The sequence below is a fragment of the Agelaius tricolor genome, unplaced genomic scaffold (genome assembly GCF_023055355.1).
Source record: "Agelaius tricolor isolate 1412-34295 unplaced genomic scaffold, bAgeTri1.0.p SCAF_12, whole genome shotgun sequence".
NCBI classification, from domain to species: domain Eukaryota; kingdom Metazoa; phylum Chordata; class Aves; order Passeriformes; family Icteridae; genus Agelaius; species Agelaius tricolor.
The window spans coordinates 11,664,427-11,684,051 of record NW_027269272.1 but is presented as its reverse complement, the minus strand read 5'-3'; the positions used below and the strand labels follow the sequence as shown (position 1 = coordinate 11,684,051).

The 19,625-nt window shown below is 39.5% G+C and overlaps 1 protein-coding gene across 3 annotated transcripts in view; it reads right to left on the bottom strand.

Moving 5' to 3' along the window:
* The window catches only part of RASA2 (RAS p21 protein activator 2), a 45,487-nt gene extending 26,254 nt beyond the window's left edge, over nucleotides 1–19,233 (bottom strand). The window contains exons 1-5 of one of the 3 annotated variants that reach the window (XM_071437606.1): nucleotides 19,112–19,233; nucleotides 12,910–13,015; nucleotides 7,578–7,681; nucleotides 6,455–6,549; nucleotides 2,461–2,537 (exon numbers count right to left, since the gene is read on the bottom strand). In XM_071437606.1, coding sequence (XP_071293707.1) covers nucleotides 2,461–2,537; nucleotides 6,455–6,549; nucleotides 7,578–7,681; nucleotides 12,910–13,015; nucleotides 19,112–19,172 — 443 coding nt within the window. In that variant the 5' untranslated portion in view covers nucleotides 19,173–19,233. Of the gene's footprint in view, nucleotides 1–2,460; nucleotides 2,538–6,454; nucleotides 6,550–7,577; nucleotides 7,682–12,909; nucleotides 13,016–17,734; nucleotides 18,475–19,111 lie in introns of those variants that run through there. The other 2 variants (XM_071437609.1, XM_071437607.1) reach the window with 2 other exon arrangements.
* Between the last annotated feature and the right edge of the window lie 392 nt (nucleotides 19,234–19,625).

The window sequence follows — 19,625 nt, the reverse complement described above, 5'->3', positions numbered from 1 at the left end:
GGCTTAGCCTGCTCTACATGAGCTCTAAGACAGTCCTGCACCAAAGGAAGAGTAGCTATGCTTTATGACAAAAAAAACAACTAGAGTTGAGTTTTTAAATCAATCCTAATCATAAAACTCATCTAGAAGACCAGCAGAAAAAGCTTCTACAGCCATGTTTACAGACCCAAGTCAACAGGAATCCATTGCCTAGCCAGTCATGGTTTTGGTTTAGCCACAAGGTGACAGGGGACTCCAGGTAATGCTCAGAATCACAGTCTTTTAATTACTTGCTATTGTGTGTGCACTTAATACCACGTTTAATCTTGTGTAATGAAAGCTGAAGCTACTACTTGTCATCTTTGTAGAATTTCTGGACTCTCAGGGAATATACAGTGGAAATCCATTAGCAATTTAACTATGCACAGAAGCCAGCACAAGTATCTAGCATTCTCCTATCCTAGAAAAAAAATTAACTGGTGAAGGTGTAAAAGCATCTCATTTTCATTGCATTGAGACACCATTAATTTGAACATGAAGTAAAATATTCCTCCTGAAAGGCAAGTATCATAGCCTGCATATCAAGAATTATTTTTTCATTAATTTTTTTTCCTTTGGCCATTATTTTCCAGTTTAGAACATATAAAGAAGTGTCAGAAACAGACACATAAATACATTTGTGCCCACTCCTTGTCTCTCTTTACTCTATCATGGTTCTGCTCCTTTCTTTCAGCTTTGTTAAAGGACCTACTAGTTCAATGTCTTCTCAGGGCCTGGTGACTAGCAAAAAACATAGCAGGAAGTGCATCACTTACTAATTACCATGGGAAATTTACAGGACAAGCAGGGTTTTAAAGAGTTTAATTTTCTCTTTAATACTCCCACATCTATTTTCTGTAAGTTCCTCATGCTTTAACGTCACATGCATCTCAACAGCATCCTCACATCCATTTCTATAATACCACATTCAGTGAGAGATTTCTTATTTCACATACCCTGACAAGTACATGCAAAATAGATTAATGTACTATGTATTAGTAGTACAGTACATTATTTCAAGGGCAGCAGCACGTGTGGTACAATTCTACTGAACATTTTGAGTTTAAGGAACTCCAGTGCATTTCCTAACCTCAGCCAACTGCACTGATGTAACACAGCAGGGCCTAACGCACAATCCTCTCCCACATGGCAGTGAGTGGGCAAGTGCTGCAACCAAAAGAGAACCCTGGCTTCCTTTTGATCAATTATCTCCGTCACAACGAGATCCTAAGAGAGGGCACAGTGAGTAAACCACTTCCTACTCAAAACTGCAACTTGCAACAGTAACTTTCTAAGGCAACTCTTCTTCATCATATGAAAAATCCAGGCAGGTTTTTAAAATAAAAAACCCACAACACTAACATGAACATATAAAAATATAAAATTTTCTGAAAATTAATAAAGTTGGGAATAAAACACAAAGTCATAAAGCTCCAGCCAGCTTTTGGTGGTGAACAGTCAGTCCATGGGGAAAAGCTGTTCTAATTCTGCTTTGTGCTGCAAGTGGGATACAAAAAAGAAGAGCAGCAGGATTCCCAATGAACCATGCTGCTACCCCACTATAAAAGCAGATACATTCCAAATTATCTTTAAGTAATAAAGATACCTTGATGTTCAGCAAGTTCCCTCTTACCTGAATGATGAGCCTAAGCCATTAAAGCATCACCAGTTTCACCAGCTTAGCTCTACCACAGAATAGAGCTAAAGAACAGCAAACAGACCACTCTGCTGGGTCCTGCTCCAACTCAACTACTCATCTGGGTCTAGACAGCTGGCTAAGACAAGAACATCTTCTTAACTTCATAATGAAAATTACATTAGCTAATAACCAAAAATTTACTGTTTCTATGATGCTCTTTGGTATGCTGTAGCATTTTTACACTTCAGAGCTAAAATTAATTTTGGTAGTGAAATCTCCTCAAGTTGATGCTAAGAATTTTTACTGAAATGTGGCAAATATGCTGTTCCAGAACCACAACTCCTGTACTTTGTTTTTCTGTAAGAATTTCTTATCATGGTTAACTGGAAGAAAATAATTCTGAAGCAAAACTAGCAATAAATTTTACCACACCAACCTCCAAAAAATACCACCAGCAGCAGTAATTCAGTCAGTAACAGCCGTACTGCAAGTTCTGGCTGTCAGCTGCACTGCTCATTCCTACCCTTCTCACCACACCAAATTCAACTGGAATTCCAAGACACTAATCCTAGTAGTCCCAATAAAAGTGAGGGCTTTGGTAGCAGAGATGAGCAGCTGTGAAAAACTTCTGCTGGAGTTCCCCAGACATATACTCATCTCCTCATAAGGCAGATTCCAAGGAAAGTCCCATAAAAATAAAAGTGCTATGATACTAAAATGTGCAGACATCCAGTATCAGCAATGACAAATCCCGTATATTGTAACAAACAACCAAATATTAAAGGATTGATATATTTCCTTACTGTACTACTAGTTGCTGGCACACAGATCCATTGTCTGTTATCAGTTCATTCAGTTTTAATTCAAGGTGAACTTTTCCCTGAAAAAAAAAAACAGGAGAGAAACACAAGTAGTTTTAAAAGCATTTATTTTAAAAGTAGGAATTAGAACAATAATATAGTTTACAGTTAGAAGTTATTTGAAGTAATTCCAATATTACCACTTGAAGAAAATACCTCATCTATAGCACATATCCTGCAAGCAGAGCATGATGGATGCACCTGAACTTTGAGACAATGCTATAGAGAAGCACTGTCTCATCTGCAGACAGCACAAGAACCAGTCAAGCCTCTACAGATTTAACATACACAAGTATTTCTTCCACCTTTACCAAGCAATTACCAAGAGTAAGAGTCTCAGCTATTTTGTCCCAAGCATGGGATGAAGCCTTGCACAGCCATGAATTTCTGAACACTCCAGGAGAAAGTTCTAAAATGACCTTGGACTCTGAAGGCAGGTAGGTATGCCTAGAGAATTAGAATAGCATGGAATAGCCATAACCAGCAGCATTTAATATCCACAGTGAAATCCTGTCCATCCCACCAGACTGAAGATAATTTAGAAATGTACTGTGCACCCCAGGGCAGTTTTCAACTATCTCAGGAAAACTGCTGATGTACTGAAGGAACAGTAAACACAACCAGAAGAGAGGAAAAGGTGGCAATAATTGCTAAACCCAGCTTCCTCCTTTTCTTTTCCACATATGGCAGGATGTATTAAAAAAAAAGAATCTATAAATTATGGAACAGCATGGATTAACTTCAGAAACCAGCAAGGGCCAACCTACTGTACCTCTCAATAAAAGGCTCCATAACTTTAAACCATGATATGCAACTTTTTGGGGATGATCAAAATTTACTACTTAAATCTTGCTCCAAACAGCTACTGCCTGAACAATACCTGCTACTCCTTTGGGTGCCTGGCTGATCATGCTGGCTCTTACATCTAAGATAGGTACACACTGCCAGAGTCTCTCCTTTGCTAAATGGAACATCAGATGATACTGGTCTGTTCACAATCAAAATTCCTAGGGAGGGTTTCTGGAAGGTGATTTGCAAGAGCGGCAAAGGAAGCAACTCATAATCTGAACTACAGCTTTGCCTTTCTGCTAAAATGGAAGTAAAACCCTTAGCTGACCTTGCACACATTTCTATAGCAGTTATGTTTTGACATAGAACTGCAATGTTGTTATTGTAAATCCCCTGGGGCAAAGGCTGCGTTTCCCTCTCTGTTCGTCACATGGGAGGAGAAATGAAGCTTCTTTTACAAGGCAGTTCCCAACCTAACTGCTTTGGGATGCCTGCCAGGTGTTTTGCAAACTGGGACTACAGGGACAGGAACACAGGTACATTAACAAAGTATTTGTCAAGCAGAGAAACTCCATTACAAAAACAGATTTACAGGATAAAAACAGGATACCAAGAATCATGCCAACAGCCTTACAAGGCAAAGTTTTTGAATGACAAATGAAAAGACAACCATTATTAACATTTATTTAAATAACTGACTTCACTTGTTTTAGAAAACACATGCTGGGAATGGCCTAAACATCTTCCTTTTGCTTTTAAAACCAAAACCCACAAATTGTGTTTTACACTTAACAGTAGGAGTAAAACAGCACTGCTCCTGAGAACTACCTGTGGATGCAGTTTGCTCCCAGCTCAGTGCCATGATGACTACAGTAACATGGCTCTAAGTAAATATTTCCCCAACATGCATGGAGAGTTTTAGAACATTTTTGTCATTTTGTTTGTTGAGAGCAGTGTGATGGTTTCCTCAAGTTGCTGATCTGCAGATCTTTATCAGAACTTTTGACATAATATGCAACTGGGCTTTAAATGTGGCTGTACAGAAGGCTGGTTTATTTACTTAGTATTCTCACATTTGCATTTATCTTTCAGGAACTAGTGGAGAAAGGACAAAGTTTCAAGAAAACAAGATTAATATGAACTCATAATACTGTGAACAGCAGCAAAACAAAAACCAGCTAATATCAAAACACAGAGCAGAGCAGCTGCTTTCTAAAAGTCTCACCACTAACATTCCTGGTGTACAGGCTGCTAATTATACCAAAGTTAACCTGTGAAGAATAGATGTATATAAAAAGTACACTTTTCTCGAAAAAAATGCAGATGTATAGAAAACCCCCAAAATAATCCCAACTAAGCAACTGCAAAGTGGAGTCCTGTGCATATCCATGGAACACAAAATACTTTTCTGCTATTCTATTGCATTGCACACATCATAAATTTTTGAGGGAACCAGAGGAAAAAAAATCAACTACACGTATAGTGCCATGAGGAAAAGAAAACAACTTTTTTTTCCCTCCAAACTGATTTACCTTTATCAATATTTCATGCACTTTTTCTGCACATGTACAATATAAAAGTCCACTACTTTCAGCCGTGTCCAGCCAACAACCTCAAACATCTCAGAATATATTTCAGTACTGTAAAGCACATCCAAATCAACAAGATTCAGCCAGATGTGGCAGATGGGAACTGGTCTCAGCTACACCCTGAAGACTTTTATGGAAAAAAAACTGGACAGGAGAAACCTACCCAAATGCCTTGACTCAAGTAAAGATAAATATGAGGAGCATACACCTAAGCAGAAAAGGTCATCTCTTAATGGAAGTGCAATGCAGGACAGTGCTTTGCATGGCACAGTCATAAAAAATAAGAGTTTACATTCTGCTGTGAGTCACAAAGCCAAGGAAAATTATGAACTTTTTATTTCCAATATGTAAGAAATCACTAAATTCTATTAATGGCATATTCTAATTGAATTTTCACTTACTCATGTAGTGTTATGACAAAAATTAATACCTTCTCAATACATTTTTATGACAGAAAAACCAGCAAGCATGACGATGTTTAAGTCAAAGTGGAAACTACCTTTCAGTTTGTATCTGGAAAGGGCTTTCTAGAATTTTCAGAGTTATTAAAGAATTCAAAGAAGACACTGTGTAGCTGGACTAGATGATCTCTAGGTCCCTTCCAAATGAACCTTTCTATTCCATTTGATCATAACTGAAAGAGGACTGATTTTCAACAGAGAAGAGGAAGTGGTATTCACATGTTTTGAAAATCTCTCTTCATGTAAAGCAACCACATGCCCTCCTATACCCAAGAGCTGCAGGCTAAACTTATGACACATAAATGAATCATCAGTGGAAATAACAAGAGAATTCTGTGCACATTCAGATCTCGTAAAAGTAGCCAGGATTCTCCCTACCCAAAGGGACTTTCAGGTTACTAAAAAAATACAAACACTGTCAAGTCGAAGACTTTTGCCCTCAGGCAAATCTGGAAAAAACCCCTATTAAAATCTACTAGTTTTTCACAGCAAAAGGCTAAGAGATTCTCAAGAATTCTGTTTTGTTCTTGAAACCAAAAAGAGAATTGCTGCAACTTCTAGAGCCATCTCACTTTTAACTATTCCTAGAATAATCCTGTTTGAAGAACTGGAACCACAGGCTGAAATAAAACTGTGAAGCGTAAGTTGTTTGATGTTGAATGCAGAAAGTGTTTCAGGTTAAGATACATGAACACAGCACAAGTACATCCAAGTTTTAGTACATTAGTTTTGAAGACTAACCATTTTAATGTCATTATTTCAGTTAACACCAAAAATTACCAAAAAAAAGGTATTCAAGAGTTTTAGGATCCATTCATGTGCCTCAAGTACATGACCCCTCTCACAAGCATTCCAGACATCAAAATACTGTTAAGACATTTCCCAAACAGTTGCTTCATGTTTTCTGCCAGTTTGAAGTACCATGAGGAATAATACCAGCTTAGGTGTAGAGTGCATTATTCTCTAACCAAACTGAAGACACAACTGCCTCACAAGAAATACAGATGCTAAACCTCATCTCCTACAGCTCGATGGAACCTTCTACCATGATGTCCTTATCTGTACTTAACTTTCAAAATGTAAATGTGCAATAGTTACCTGAACCTCTGAATTAGAATCAACAGGTTGAAGCATAAACCAGTTCTCTTTTCCTGTGTAGTTGCATAAATCTTCTTTTTTGATTGACACCTTTCCTGAGAGAGGGTGGCAGGGGGGAGAGAAGCATAAATATTACCTTCATCTGAATAGAACAACTATTTAATTATGTTTGAAATTTGTTTTTTTTTTTTCTAAACTCTTTTAAGTTTTTCTTTAAATTTATGATGCTATATGAAGAACATAAAACAAGGAATGTTATGGGTAAGTAAAGCAGAAAATAGTTTGTATAAAGCCTGATGACATTAATTATTATTTGTTATCCTGGATATTACCAATAGGAAGGTAAAATAAAGAACACACTTGAGGCTGGAAATAACATAATAGATTTGGGAGAACAAAACGGTGTTCAAGAATGCCTAAACAGGAAACTGAAGTAGATGCCTTTTACTCTTCTGATTGCTATTTGGAAAGCTGTTATTATATCAAATTATCTGACATCCTGGTGCAAATTATTTCCTTCCTCAATTCAAGTAAAGCAAAGGCTGGTTCCACAGCAGACTATTAGAGTTTTGTAGCAACTGTATCCAAAAAGCAGCTGCAACAAAATCATTATGCAGTGGTGAAAGAAACAGAAATCTGCCTCCTGTCATTTTTCACTTAAGCTACACAAGTTCCTGCCAAACGCTTTGTAAGTCACTAAGTTACAGGTTGCACTGACAAGGAAAAAAATTATCTATAAATGATTTTAAGAATTATTCCACAATTGTAATTATTATGGAATGATTCCACAATTTATTCTTTAAAGATCTGTAAATACTGACAATTATTCACACATATTCCAATGAAGTAAAAGTGGAGAATAAAGAATTTTTTAAAATGTATTCAGACCACAATAAGACTATAAAATGTCCTACTAGCCTGAAAAACAAAACATATTTTAGTATAATAGAATGAATCAAGGAAACAAAATCCTAATTTTTGAACTTTAAAGGAACACTTAAGTGCACTATACACAGTTTTGAAAGATGCTTCACCAATAATTGTATCCTTAATCCTACAGATAACGCTACTGAAAATAACCAAGTGCTCTGCAAGATGCAGACAGCACCTCACAGACACTTACCTATACGCAGGTCCTTTTGTAAAACACTTTTATCATAAATGTAGAAGGACAACCACTGGAATGTTCTTGGAATCTCAAAGTAAAACTCCTCTCCAAAATAAGGACTGAAAAGAAAGATTTGAAGTTAAAATAGAGAAACTCTTTATGTGATTTATATAGAACATGAACATCAAAAAAAAAGCATTTTACTGCTGTCCCAGCCCATGGCCCTCAGCACTAGACTGAGCTGTCATCAAAGGTGCCCAAAACCATTTCAATACAAGAGCACACAATAACATGGCAATGTCTTCTGTTTGTTTAATCAAAGGTAAGAATCAGAGCACACAGAGAATGGTGTCTCCTCTGCAATTTCAATTCTATTTTTCCGTCTTGAAATTTTTCTAGCTGGTTCTCTAGACTTCCTGAGACATGCACAAGTTTTGTTTCATTTTGATATTCAGTACATAATTAAACTACATTTAATCTTAATATATTTTAAACTTATTGATTACTTAAGTAACTGACATTTGTTTAGCTCTGACTTCCATGTCAAAACTGCTGCTCTAAGATTCAGACCTGTAAGAAGTTATCACTAGAAACTGTAAGATAGAACAGTGAAAAAGAGAAGCATTAATCTCAAAAACACAAGATCTCCTCACACCAAAGCGATCCCCACATTTCTCCATCTAAAGCAGTCCAATATCATGTTTGCAGTTCACCCTATTTAACTGCCATATGCACAGCCCTCTACAGAAAAAGACTCTGGGTTCCTCTATGCTATATATATATATATATAAAAAATACCTATTTCATACAATGTGTTGTTATCTTCACTCCCAGAACTAGTACCCTCATTAAAGTTAAGGAGTACTTATTGATGTAATCAGAGCCAGCAGTCAGAAAATTGTATTTCAAGACTGAACAAAACCACAATGTTGTTTGTGTTACTGCAAGTGATGAATTCCGAAAGTCAAGCAGATCCACAGAAAAACCCTGCTATTCTAGAACTGGGCTTTTAAAATAGTTCCAGTTACAATGTATTAATATCACCAGGGAAAGATGTTCATGAAACTACTTTTATGCAGAAAAGTACTGTGATATCAGTCATACCAAGTGTTAGGGTTTTTTTGTTTCCCAGCAAAGTATCATTCTGACCCTATTGCTATAGTACTTTCTTAAACTAATAAAAATATGACAAATATCCTTATGATTGGAACAAGCAGTTCATGTTATTACCTACCCAAAGGATACCAGGAAGAACAGGCCACCATCCCTACTCTTTTCCCTCCAAAATAATCATGGAAAAAGACCACCCCATGCCTAAGGACAATGGCTTATTAAATAAATTAAAAAGAGCTGATAACTAACCTGAAAAGTGGGAAAGAACACAGATAAAAGAATTGAGTATTTCTAATGTCTCGAATAGATTTTTAGAAACAAGAACTTTAAGGGCAGGAATTCATTATAAGGAATTCCACAAGTAAAAATGTTCGTTTTGTTAAAACACAGACCTTTTACCACAGGCTTCAAAGCAGACAAATCAGTATTAGCCTTTGGACTACACTGAGAAATAATTTAAGAATTCTCAGTTGAAAAATTCAGCTGCGGTTTTCCAGCTCCCCTCTTTTTTTTAGAATTTCAAAGCCAACAAACTCTGCTTTGATTCCAAGGGCTGGGTTCTTCTTGTCAGCACCATGACTGAAGGTTTAAACTCACGAGCATTACCTTTAGCAGCAGTGCAGCCCTAAAGAGCCTCAGCTTCCTTATTACCATCACTGCTCATTTTAATTGTATTGACACAATAAGTCAGACCAAAACCAAGATGAAACAAAGGCTTATTTTAAACTTAGGTCAAGTCCATGGTCTGCTTCCTCCTCGCAGCTATACAAATAAAGTTGCAGCAGTACAAACAAAGAGACGCTGCAGCACAAAGAGTGAACAGTGGGGGAATGAGCTGGCACTGGTGTCAGGGGAAACTGCTCCAGCTCAGCATCAGACAGATATCCTGAGGGAACAGCAGACTCCAGTGCACACCAACAAGTGCCAAGGGTTTAATACCTACTCTGGAAGGACCTATGGTACTCTATGCTTCCAATTATAATTAGGCTGGGATGGAGACTATAAGCAGAGACCTCCAAAAATCTATTTAGCACCTTTATCTTGCACCTAAGAGAGCAAACTTTGCAGCTGCCCATATCCCCCAGCCCCCAAAGGATGAACAGCCATTAACTCTATTATTATTATTATTATTATTATTATTACTTTGACCTCAACACTACATTAAGTCTCAGATTCAGCAAGAAAGAACAAGCCAAAAATAGGAGCACAAATAGAAGGTAATACATTCTTTTACTCATGTTCATACATTTTTCATTATCTAAATTAACAGAGGTTATCAGTTGTTGATTCATAAGCAAAGTACAAGGCAGAGAAAATTTAAGGTAAAGAATACAATGTATTGGTAAAGAAATTCTTATGCAGGTACAGAATAGGTTGGCAGGGTACAACAGTTTACACCAATGAAGAATAATTAAAATGGAGAACTCACTCATCCTGTTCCTCAGGGATTCAGTCAGTTTAGTACTTTCATTTGTGACTTTGATGCAAGAACTTTAAAGACTGTGATGGATACAAAATTAGAAGATAGCACTAATTCAAAGGATGACCAGACTGCCATACAGGAAGAACTGGATTACAGCAGTGCAGAAGATTAAATTTCACTGGGTAACACACTCCTCTGCTCTTCCCTTCCTTGCTGCAGTAACCTGGCAGTTCTGTGAGGACACTGATCAATGCCCCAGCCTGCCAGTTAATAAAAGCAATGGTTACATAAACTAGGAAATTCATTTCTGCCATAACCTTGCACTACCACAAAGTTAAGTTGGGAAAAAAAGAAACTGAGCTTAGTTTAAATTAAAAAAAAAAAAAAAAAAGACACACACCTACCACAATACCCCTTCCTCATATTTGACCACAGACATCTGAGGAGGCTCACAGATATTCTTTCAACTTTCCAAGGGAAAAAAAAAAAAAATTCTTTCTTCAGAGCCCACAGAAATCCCACACCATGTCAGGAAATATTTCTTAAGTCATTAGCCAAAATATCCCTCTTTCACTTCAGTATTATTTCATGTTTTTTTAACTTTGGAAAGTTTGTTTTACATCTGCACTCCAACAACTCTCCCAGTGCTGGTGAAAGGCCAAACCTATTTGCACATTTAAAAGATACACTTCTTAATAGTTTTCAATCACAGTAGTCAAAACTAATTTTAATTCTAGTGATAATTACTTCCACAGACATTTAATTAGTTGATATTCACAGGACTAAAATTTAGATTAACAATTGTATAAATTTGCAACCCATAATACAGTGACAAAAACAGACTGGGAATTATGTGTGTAAGAAAAAGCAAGCAAATAATGTGAAATTCAAAGTTGCATCTATGACTAAAATGATACTGTACTACACCTCACTGAAAAGCAATTCCTAAAGTTTTCAGGTTAATAAGAGATTGAAGCTTTCATCTCCTGTCCCAGTACCTCTAGGTTAGTAGGGTTTCTAGTTTAACACAGCAATAAGAAATAAATGTTGTCATTAAGTTTCTGGAATGAGAGTCAACCTTCCTAACTGCATACACAGCAACAATCAAGTACAGGCACCCAACTCTGGCTGCTGGTAATAGAGGATGAGTTATTTTATTACATTTCACTGGTTTGTAGGGAACCCTCCCCTAATTCAGAGGATGAAGGAGTCACCTATGAAGTCAGTGGAGACAGAAGGGAAAAGAGCAATTCTAAACACCAGGTTCTAACTTCTAATACAAAGCTGTCATCACCTGAGAAGTTCTGTATTTGAGACTCCTCTCTCCCCAACTGTTTTGTTAGAGTGAGATTTTTTACTTCATTTCCTCTCTCAAGTATTAATGACATTGCAATCAAATTTCAGTTAGAACTTCAATACTATTAAAATATTTTTGATGGATCTATGGTGTTGTACTTTATCAAATATTTTATTATGCAACTAATACTTCTTTCTTTGGTGATGAAAGTACATAACTTTAATAATTTTTAAATAGAACATAATAAAAATGTCTGTGTATACTTCAAATGTAACAGATCTTGTTTCTAAGCATAGGAGTAACTTCTAGGATTTCCATTATTAACACCAAAATCAGAAAGCAAAGTCTTCCAGAGATGGGTTGGGGTCTTTTGCTCATGAAACTGTTGTCTATTTGAAGGGGAAATGTTAAGTTTCTCCTTTGTCAATACAGTCTCTTCAACATTTTCCTCTGAAGGATTACTCAGTTGATTTTGTTTTGGTAATCAATTGCAGCCTGTTAAATTCGGAAAATTTTATGGATCTAACTACAGCAGCTACAGGATTACGAATATAAGCAAAATATTTGTTCCTGACTGTACATATGTGACATTTGCTTTTCATGCAGAAGCATAAGGAGGCTCTGAAATGATGTCCTGAAAAAATTAAATTCCCTATTCAAGTTTGTCATCTGAGCTGTTCCTCACCTGTAAACATTTGGAGAGAGAGCTCAAAGAATGAACACTAAAAACAAAACCACTGGAAAAAGGAATTAAGAAAACTTTCAGGAGTTTGAACAGACTGTCTGGGTTTTAAAAGGAAGGCTTAATGTCACCTCCACATAACTGAAACTGTCACTCAGATATTCTCAACAATGAAGCTGCAGTGATGCTTTTTTGGGCCCTCTGTGAACTTCAGAGCTGTGAGACATGAAAGCCCTTATGCTGCAGCTGTGCCATCCTGACTTTTTGTTTGATTCTTTTAAGGCTCTAAATCAGTAGCAGAATCTACAGCCCAGGGAAGCAAAGCAAGGAATTCTGTGTGGATCCTGTTACAGTTCCCAGAACAAGAATTGCAGGAGAGAACAAGGCCAGTTCAGGGGACACCCCACAGCACAGAAAACTCATACACGGCAAAGTTCCAGTTCCTTCCTTCTAGAAACAGGTTTTACCAGATACACAGTAAGAGCAGAATTCCACCAATACACCTCAACTGCTTGTCAGAAGAAGGAAATAACATGGGGAGCATGTATCAAGTAGATTTCTTTCCCTAGAAAACAACCTAGCAAGAAAAAGAATGTTATGCTGCCCACTGGAACAGAATAGAGTAATTGTGAAATATATTCTCGCATATTTCATTTAAAAGCTCACAAGACTCAATTTTGACTTCTTGCAACACTCTCATGATTTACACATTGCTGTAACATCTGAGTAGCTGCCACAAGTCAGTTCTCATTTTAAAGCAGTACAAGCAAAAGCCATACACACTGGTATTGGGCAGTCTTGCTTATCGTTTCCATTTAAAAATTGAGCTTACCTTAAAGACTTTTCAACTACCTGTGTACGAAAAACTTCTTCTTGGTCCAAGTTTATGGTACAGAAAAAGTCTCTCATTTTGTTGGGCACTAAGTGTTTGGCGTCATCTGTAAATAAAAAAAATTACTGTAAATATTGCAGGGGAAAAAATTACAAAATATTAGGTACAAGAATGTAACAGCTTTAGTGTGTTCAAAAAATTTACTTTTCCATTCAGCATGCATTTTGATATTCATTTTCAATTCATGAGCTTCAGGAGGGCAGAGAAGTTGCTACATCCAGCTTCCCATGGAATGGGAGTCGACAGGAAGAGACACACTCTGACTCATGAACAGCACTTCTAGCAGCACCTGCACTTTCCCTTGAAAGGGCTCATCTCTGGCTTGACCCTGCACAACTTGTTAAATCCAAGACACTCACAGCCTGAGGTCATATGGCATTAGGTCATTACACCAAGGCATGATCTGCCTGAGCTATTGTTCACTTGCTATTTTCTCTGCAAATACTTTGGCTAAAGGAAGCTGATTAATAAGAACTTGCTCATCAAATCTTTATTTCATTTTCCATGATGAACAGCAGATTGTGAATTGGCTGAGCCTTTGAAAATATATTCCTCATGAGTACTGTTCACTTTTTCCTCCCGAGTCAAAGGGGGAAATAATCACCTCCTAATTCAACGTAACATGGAAAAGAATAAAAGGAAGTTTCTAATAAGAAGGAAAGATTGGCAGCACAAGAATACAAAGATTTGCTGGGTATTGAATCTAGGTCAGTGCAATTACATGCTGGACATAAGACAGATCTGTTAGGAAATGGTTCCCTCTAAACACTCCCAGCTAAAACCCGTTGAAGTTGCTCTTCCAAAATCCAAATGCTACAGACATCTGTGTTAATTTATAGCAACACCATTCTCTAGATTAAACAGAGACTTTCTGCCCAGATGTCTCCTCCCCCTTTGAATGTCTGAAGACAACAAACAGACACTTTCCACCTTTTATTTTGCTAAAAGAAATTACAAGCTTTTCTGGCACTCTCTCCCATGAGAGACTGCTAAACAGAGCAGGTGATCTGCCCCTTTTCCACTTGGGTGTCCAAATCACAGGCAACCAGAATTGCATTAGCACCTCTCACATCCTTGCCTGCTGCTGGAAATACCTTTCCTGATGACACGTGGAATCAACTTTATCTAAACATTATCTATTTATATAAGATATTAAAAATAAGATGAAAAGTACATCTAAGGATTGAGTTTTATGTCTGAATAGCATAAGACCTTTCAGAAAGCACAGTTTGAAACTAGATTTGAAATGTCATGCATGTTTATTTTTTAAAAATGCAGATATGAAGCACAGTGAGTAAGCTTTATTCTTTATGCTGGTAAGATGTGAAATCAAAGTTCTGCTTTCTCTCTCCTCCACACTCTTTTTGTGTTAGATGGTCAATTTAGGTTAACCTATTACAGTCTTGGAGGTTAAGTCAGTAATGCCCAGCACTAGAAGGGCTGCTCTGTCTCTGAGCAGAGAATGTGACAGTTTAACAGGAACACAGACTGAACTTCAATCATGGCATTTTCCAGGTCAGGGATATGTACACTGATGGAAAGCATGAACAGACACTTAAGGAACTTCCACAGTTAAAACCTGTGCTCTTAGAAGCATCAACAAGCTTTTCATCAGCTTGGGTGCAGGAGAGGAGGAAGTATACACATTATTTTTAAACACCACGCTTCATGTTGAAATATTGAGAGACGTGAACAAAACCTGGTTTTAATGGCTTTAGACTCCAAAAAATGGCTAAACACCAAGTTACCCTTAAGTGAGATATTGCAGGAGAATCAAGGAAAGCATCAGATTACCACTACCTTAACTTTTTTTAAGGAGCTAATTTAATAAAACATATGACACATAAAAATCAATTCATCAGTCTGGATGTAATCCCTGGAGAGCTCCTGTACCAGAAGTTTGTAATTAAGAAACATGAATTGGATGTGTCAGCTGTTCCTGAGAACAGCTTTATTTTTTAGTTAATACTTGGCACGGTCCTATTTTCCCATAAAATATTTAAAATACAACATTATTTAATCATCACTGTAAAGGCACAGTAGACTTTGAAAGGAAGTTACAGTTATTACACTTTCATATTTTCTTAAAATGAGTAGAAATTAAATATTTATGAATAATTCACTATTTGTCTGTATACTATAGTGTAGTTTTTCAGTTTTGAAAGAAACTTCCCACCCAGAGGAATACACAAAACACAAGTTTTGATTTCAGTTGGTTAGAGCATGGTGCTAATGACACCAAGGCTGTGGGTTCAATCCCCATAGGAGCCATTCACTTAAGAGCAGAAATTGAGGATTTGTAGGTAGGGTATCTTTCAACTCAGAATACTCTGTGATCTGATTTTCTAATCAGTTAAAAACCTTTATTTTGTAGCCCAAGTGTCTGGCTTTAAAGAACAGACAAACTTTTGGGAGGAAGAGGATCCTCAATCTTGAGTTAAAAATAACCTCAGAGCACTTGTTAGGTAAAATACAGAGCATGAGATTTCACATTGTTTATAGCACCTTTTAATATCTGTGACTGTGGGAGACATTTCACCCATACAGTGACCCAACTCTTCCAAGAAGCTTATTTCCTTAAAAAAAAAACAAAAAAAGGCTCAAGTCTTCGATTACACTGCATCTTCCTTTTTCTGAGAAACCTAAGGCTATAATGGTTGCATAAAAATCAAGTATTAACAACATCAGATATCTGCTTGAATGTTTACATTTTCTGTACATATATGTAATATCCTCTGTCAAGTAAAAGTGTTAAATTAGTGTCCATCTTCTAAATTTCTTTGTTCTGGGTCCCTGCCAAAGAACATTTATGCACACAAACTCTGGAGTATTTGCTTCACAGGATTAAACATATTATATAGCAACAATAAATTCCACTCTAGAAGTGCAGCATAATCCAAGATAACCACACACTGTTAAAAACACGGTGCAAGTTTGAAAAGAGTGCATCCTGAATTTTGTCAAATGAGCTCTAGGAGACAACAGGGACATTTTTCCAAGTGCTTCACTAATGCAGGTTTCAGCAAGCACTCCAAAAATCAAGGCAACTAAAATCACTTACTGTACTTCCGTATGGCATAAAATGAAAACAGAAGCCACAGCCTGAAACACTACACTACAAGATATGCCTAAAGCTACTTGACACCACATACCTTTGTAAAGCATTTTTGTCATTACTATGGCACATAAAATAGAGCCATCAATACAAAAGCACTGCCAAAAGGAAGAGACAATATTTACTGGAATTTTGGTGAAAACCTCCTTAAGAGTAATACTGCACTTTCCAAAATTATTACAGGGTCTTAAACAGGCAAGACCAGTTCACCTCACTTGAAAACTGGAGGCAGAAGACTGGTTGCAAACACTGACAGCCCACAGAAACAGGGTACCAGGGACTGCAAACATGTCCTTACTCAGATTCTTCACTGCTAGGTATGCAATGGCTGCTTAAGCCACCTTTAAGAACATGTCTCAATTCTAAATCTGGTGTAATGATTTGTATAACATGGCTAAATTTAGATTTTGCCACCAATTTGTGCGTTGCAAAACACAGTATAAATAACAACTTTCTGCAGATGGTGTTTTCTATACATGCAGAATTGCACAGAACTGACATTACCTCATTAAAACTAACATGCTCTCTCATGCAACACACATAAAATTAGCAAGTGTCAAATTTTAATTGCCAGCAAAGCTTGGGCACCAGAAATGTTTCTCCTTGTAAGAAACATGCTATAAGGAATTCCTTCAGACTATGAACATCAGCTTTCCAAAGTGAGGTCTGCTATTGTTAATCCCTCCAGATCAAGGAGGATTACATTATTACATTTGTTTATTATTCTTCATTCAGAGGGTTTTCTCCTACAAAACACAGTATTAAAATACTAGTAAGAAGTGAAAATAACACAGTATTTGTGATGTGAAAAAGCCAAAAGAGCATCCAGGCATCAGAGGGTTCCCAAACTTCCACAGTATATTTAACTCATTGAGTTTTTAAACAGTTTTTGTTTTCTTAGAAGAAGTAAGTAGGTTTACAAAGTGATTTTCACACTGTTCCAAGACATGTCTTTTATTGCACCTGTTACTTCCACTCATTTTTCAAAGGGGTTCTTACAGGTCCATCTTCAGCAATGAACTTTTCATATATTCCCCAGGAAGACGGTCACAGTCCTCTGTTTACTGACACTTTTGTCAGTTAACTGAACATTCAAAGTTACGATACAACCACAGGCTCAATCCATAACACATAAATGGGACAATAAAGTCTGGTTTCAACATAAGTCTCAAGACATTTTGCCTTGTTTTTTAATGTCTAGTGGAAAACTTTCATCAATATCCCAAAATGTAAAACTCACTGAATGTTGTGTAGTCCAGTGTTAACAAAACCTTACGATAAAGACAGGAAGTAGAATAATATCAAAAAATAAGCCAGCTTCAATAATCTTTAGCAACCAAGTTCTTATGTACTCCTAGGAAGCAGGTCAGAGTCCTTCTTCCCAGGGAGTACTATGACCTGCTTCCTAGGGAATACATAAAACCTTGGTTGCTAGAGATTACTGAAGACAGATTAAGAAAGGTGGGGCTGCTCAGCCTGGAGAAGGTTGTGTGAAGACCTCACAGCAGCCTTGCAATATCTCATGGGGGAAGCCAGAGAGAGACTCTTCATCAGGAACTGCAGTGACAGAATGAGGAGTTCCCATTGTTCCCATTGGAACAAAGTGAAAAAAAGGAAACTTAGGCTAAATATATGGAAGAAATTCTTTACTCTGAGGGTGGTGAGGCAGTAGCACAGGTTGCTCAGGCAAGCTGTGGATGCCTCATCCCTGGAAGTGTTCAAGGCCAGTCTGGATGGAGCTCTGAGATGGAGTAGCAGAAGGTGCCCCTGCCCATGGCCACAGCACTGGAATGAGACCATATTTAAGATTCTTTCCAAACCAAACCATTTAATAACCCTATGATTCTATGAATTCATGTGTTAACCCCAAAACTAACAGTATGCTTTTTTAAAGGCTAGCTGGCCTGTATTATTTCTGTGCTAATTGCTAACAGCAGCAGATCTCAGTGTGTGTTCAGCCTTGCCTACCTAACCACGTCCCATTGCTCACACCTCAGACTGAGAGCACCTCAGCTCCACTCCAGTCCATCTCCTGTTTTCATGACCCAGTCTTCTATTTACTGAAGACACAGCAAATACATCTAGGCTGCATGACGATATTTAAGTAAACACGACTCCACTCCTCCACCAAACCTAATCCTTCAACATGTTTTCACAACCGGTTCTCAGCCTCAGCGCCGTGCCCGAGTCAATTTGTTTCGCTTCATTCTCAAAAAAGTCCATCGGCTGCGTGAGAAAGGAAACAAGCGGGCCGCGTCCGAGCGCAATGAATGTACTCGGTACCCTCAGGAAGCCGCCGCACATCCTGTTTCTCCCGCTCGCTTTGAAGTGCTCCCCAGCCGCCCCGCACTATCTGTGCGCCTCCCCGAGCCCTCCTCCCGGCCCGGCTGACGGCTTCCCACGTTACCGAGGCTACTTCCCAGCCACCAAAATAAGGCCACCGGCCCCTCTCTCCGCCTCCTCCCTCTCGCACACACGCTGCACAGAGGCACGGGAGGGCTGGTGACCGCTTCCAGAACAGCCCTTCACCACCAACTTCCTGCACATCGCTAATTTCGCAATTTCAGCCTGACAAACAGATTCTGATGCCCGAGGTCCCGGCGGGAGGGGGCATTTCTGTTCGCCCGCTGACTCCAGGGATCCCTCGGAGCCACGGATGCTTCCCTGGCACTCCGGGCCTCCCCCGGCCCCGCCGCGTCCATGTATCCATCCGTCCATCCATCCGCTCACCCCCCATCCCGCCCCGGGGCGCGCAGACCCCGGCCCGGCCCGCACGTGCCGCCGCTGCCGCCACAAAGCCCCTCCGCGGGGCCGCCGCAGCGCGGCCCGACCCGCACCCGGCCCGCGGCGGCCGCGGCCCCTCCGCGCCCTCCCGCTCCCGCCCCCGCCCCGCCGCCTCCAGGGCCGCCGCGCCAGTGCCCGCCCGTCTGGCCGCGGGGAGGGAGCGGCAGCAGCGGGGCCGGGTCGGGAGCGACACCTGAGCGCAGCGGCCCCGGGCGCTCGGCCCCACCGCAGCGCCGCACTTACAGATCTTCCCCCGCAGGTTCTGCAGCACCCGCACCTCGTCGCTGCCGTCTCCCGCCGCCATCGCGCCAGCGCCGCCGCCGCCGCCTGCGCAGTGCAGCGCCGCGGGGGAAGCGAGGGAAGGAGAGAGGGAGGGAAGGAGCGGCCCGGCCCCGCCCCCGCTGCCCGCGGGCATCACCGGCCCGGGCGGGCGGGGGCGCGGCGCCTGCGCTAGGGCGGCTTTTCCCGCTGCGCTGTGATGGGGCTGCGCCCGGGGTCCGCCACCCTGACCGCTCCGCCGGCCTGGGGCTGCGCTGGGGGGCTCGGCCAGGTCCGGGGCTGGCCCTGACCGTGCCTTCCCCTGCTCTACAGTCAGGAAGACAGGACATAGCCTTAAGCTGCACCAGGGGAGCTTTATGTTAGACATTAGGATGAAATTCTTCACAGAAAGGGTGATTAGACAGTGGAATGGGCTGCTGAGGGAGGTGATGTAGTTACCGTCCCTGGAGGTATTTTAAAAAAGACTGGATGTGGCACT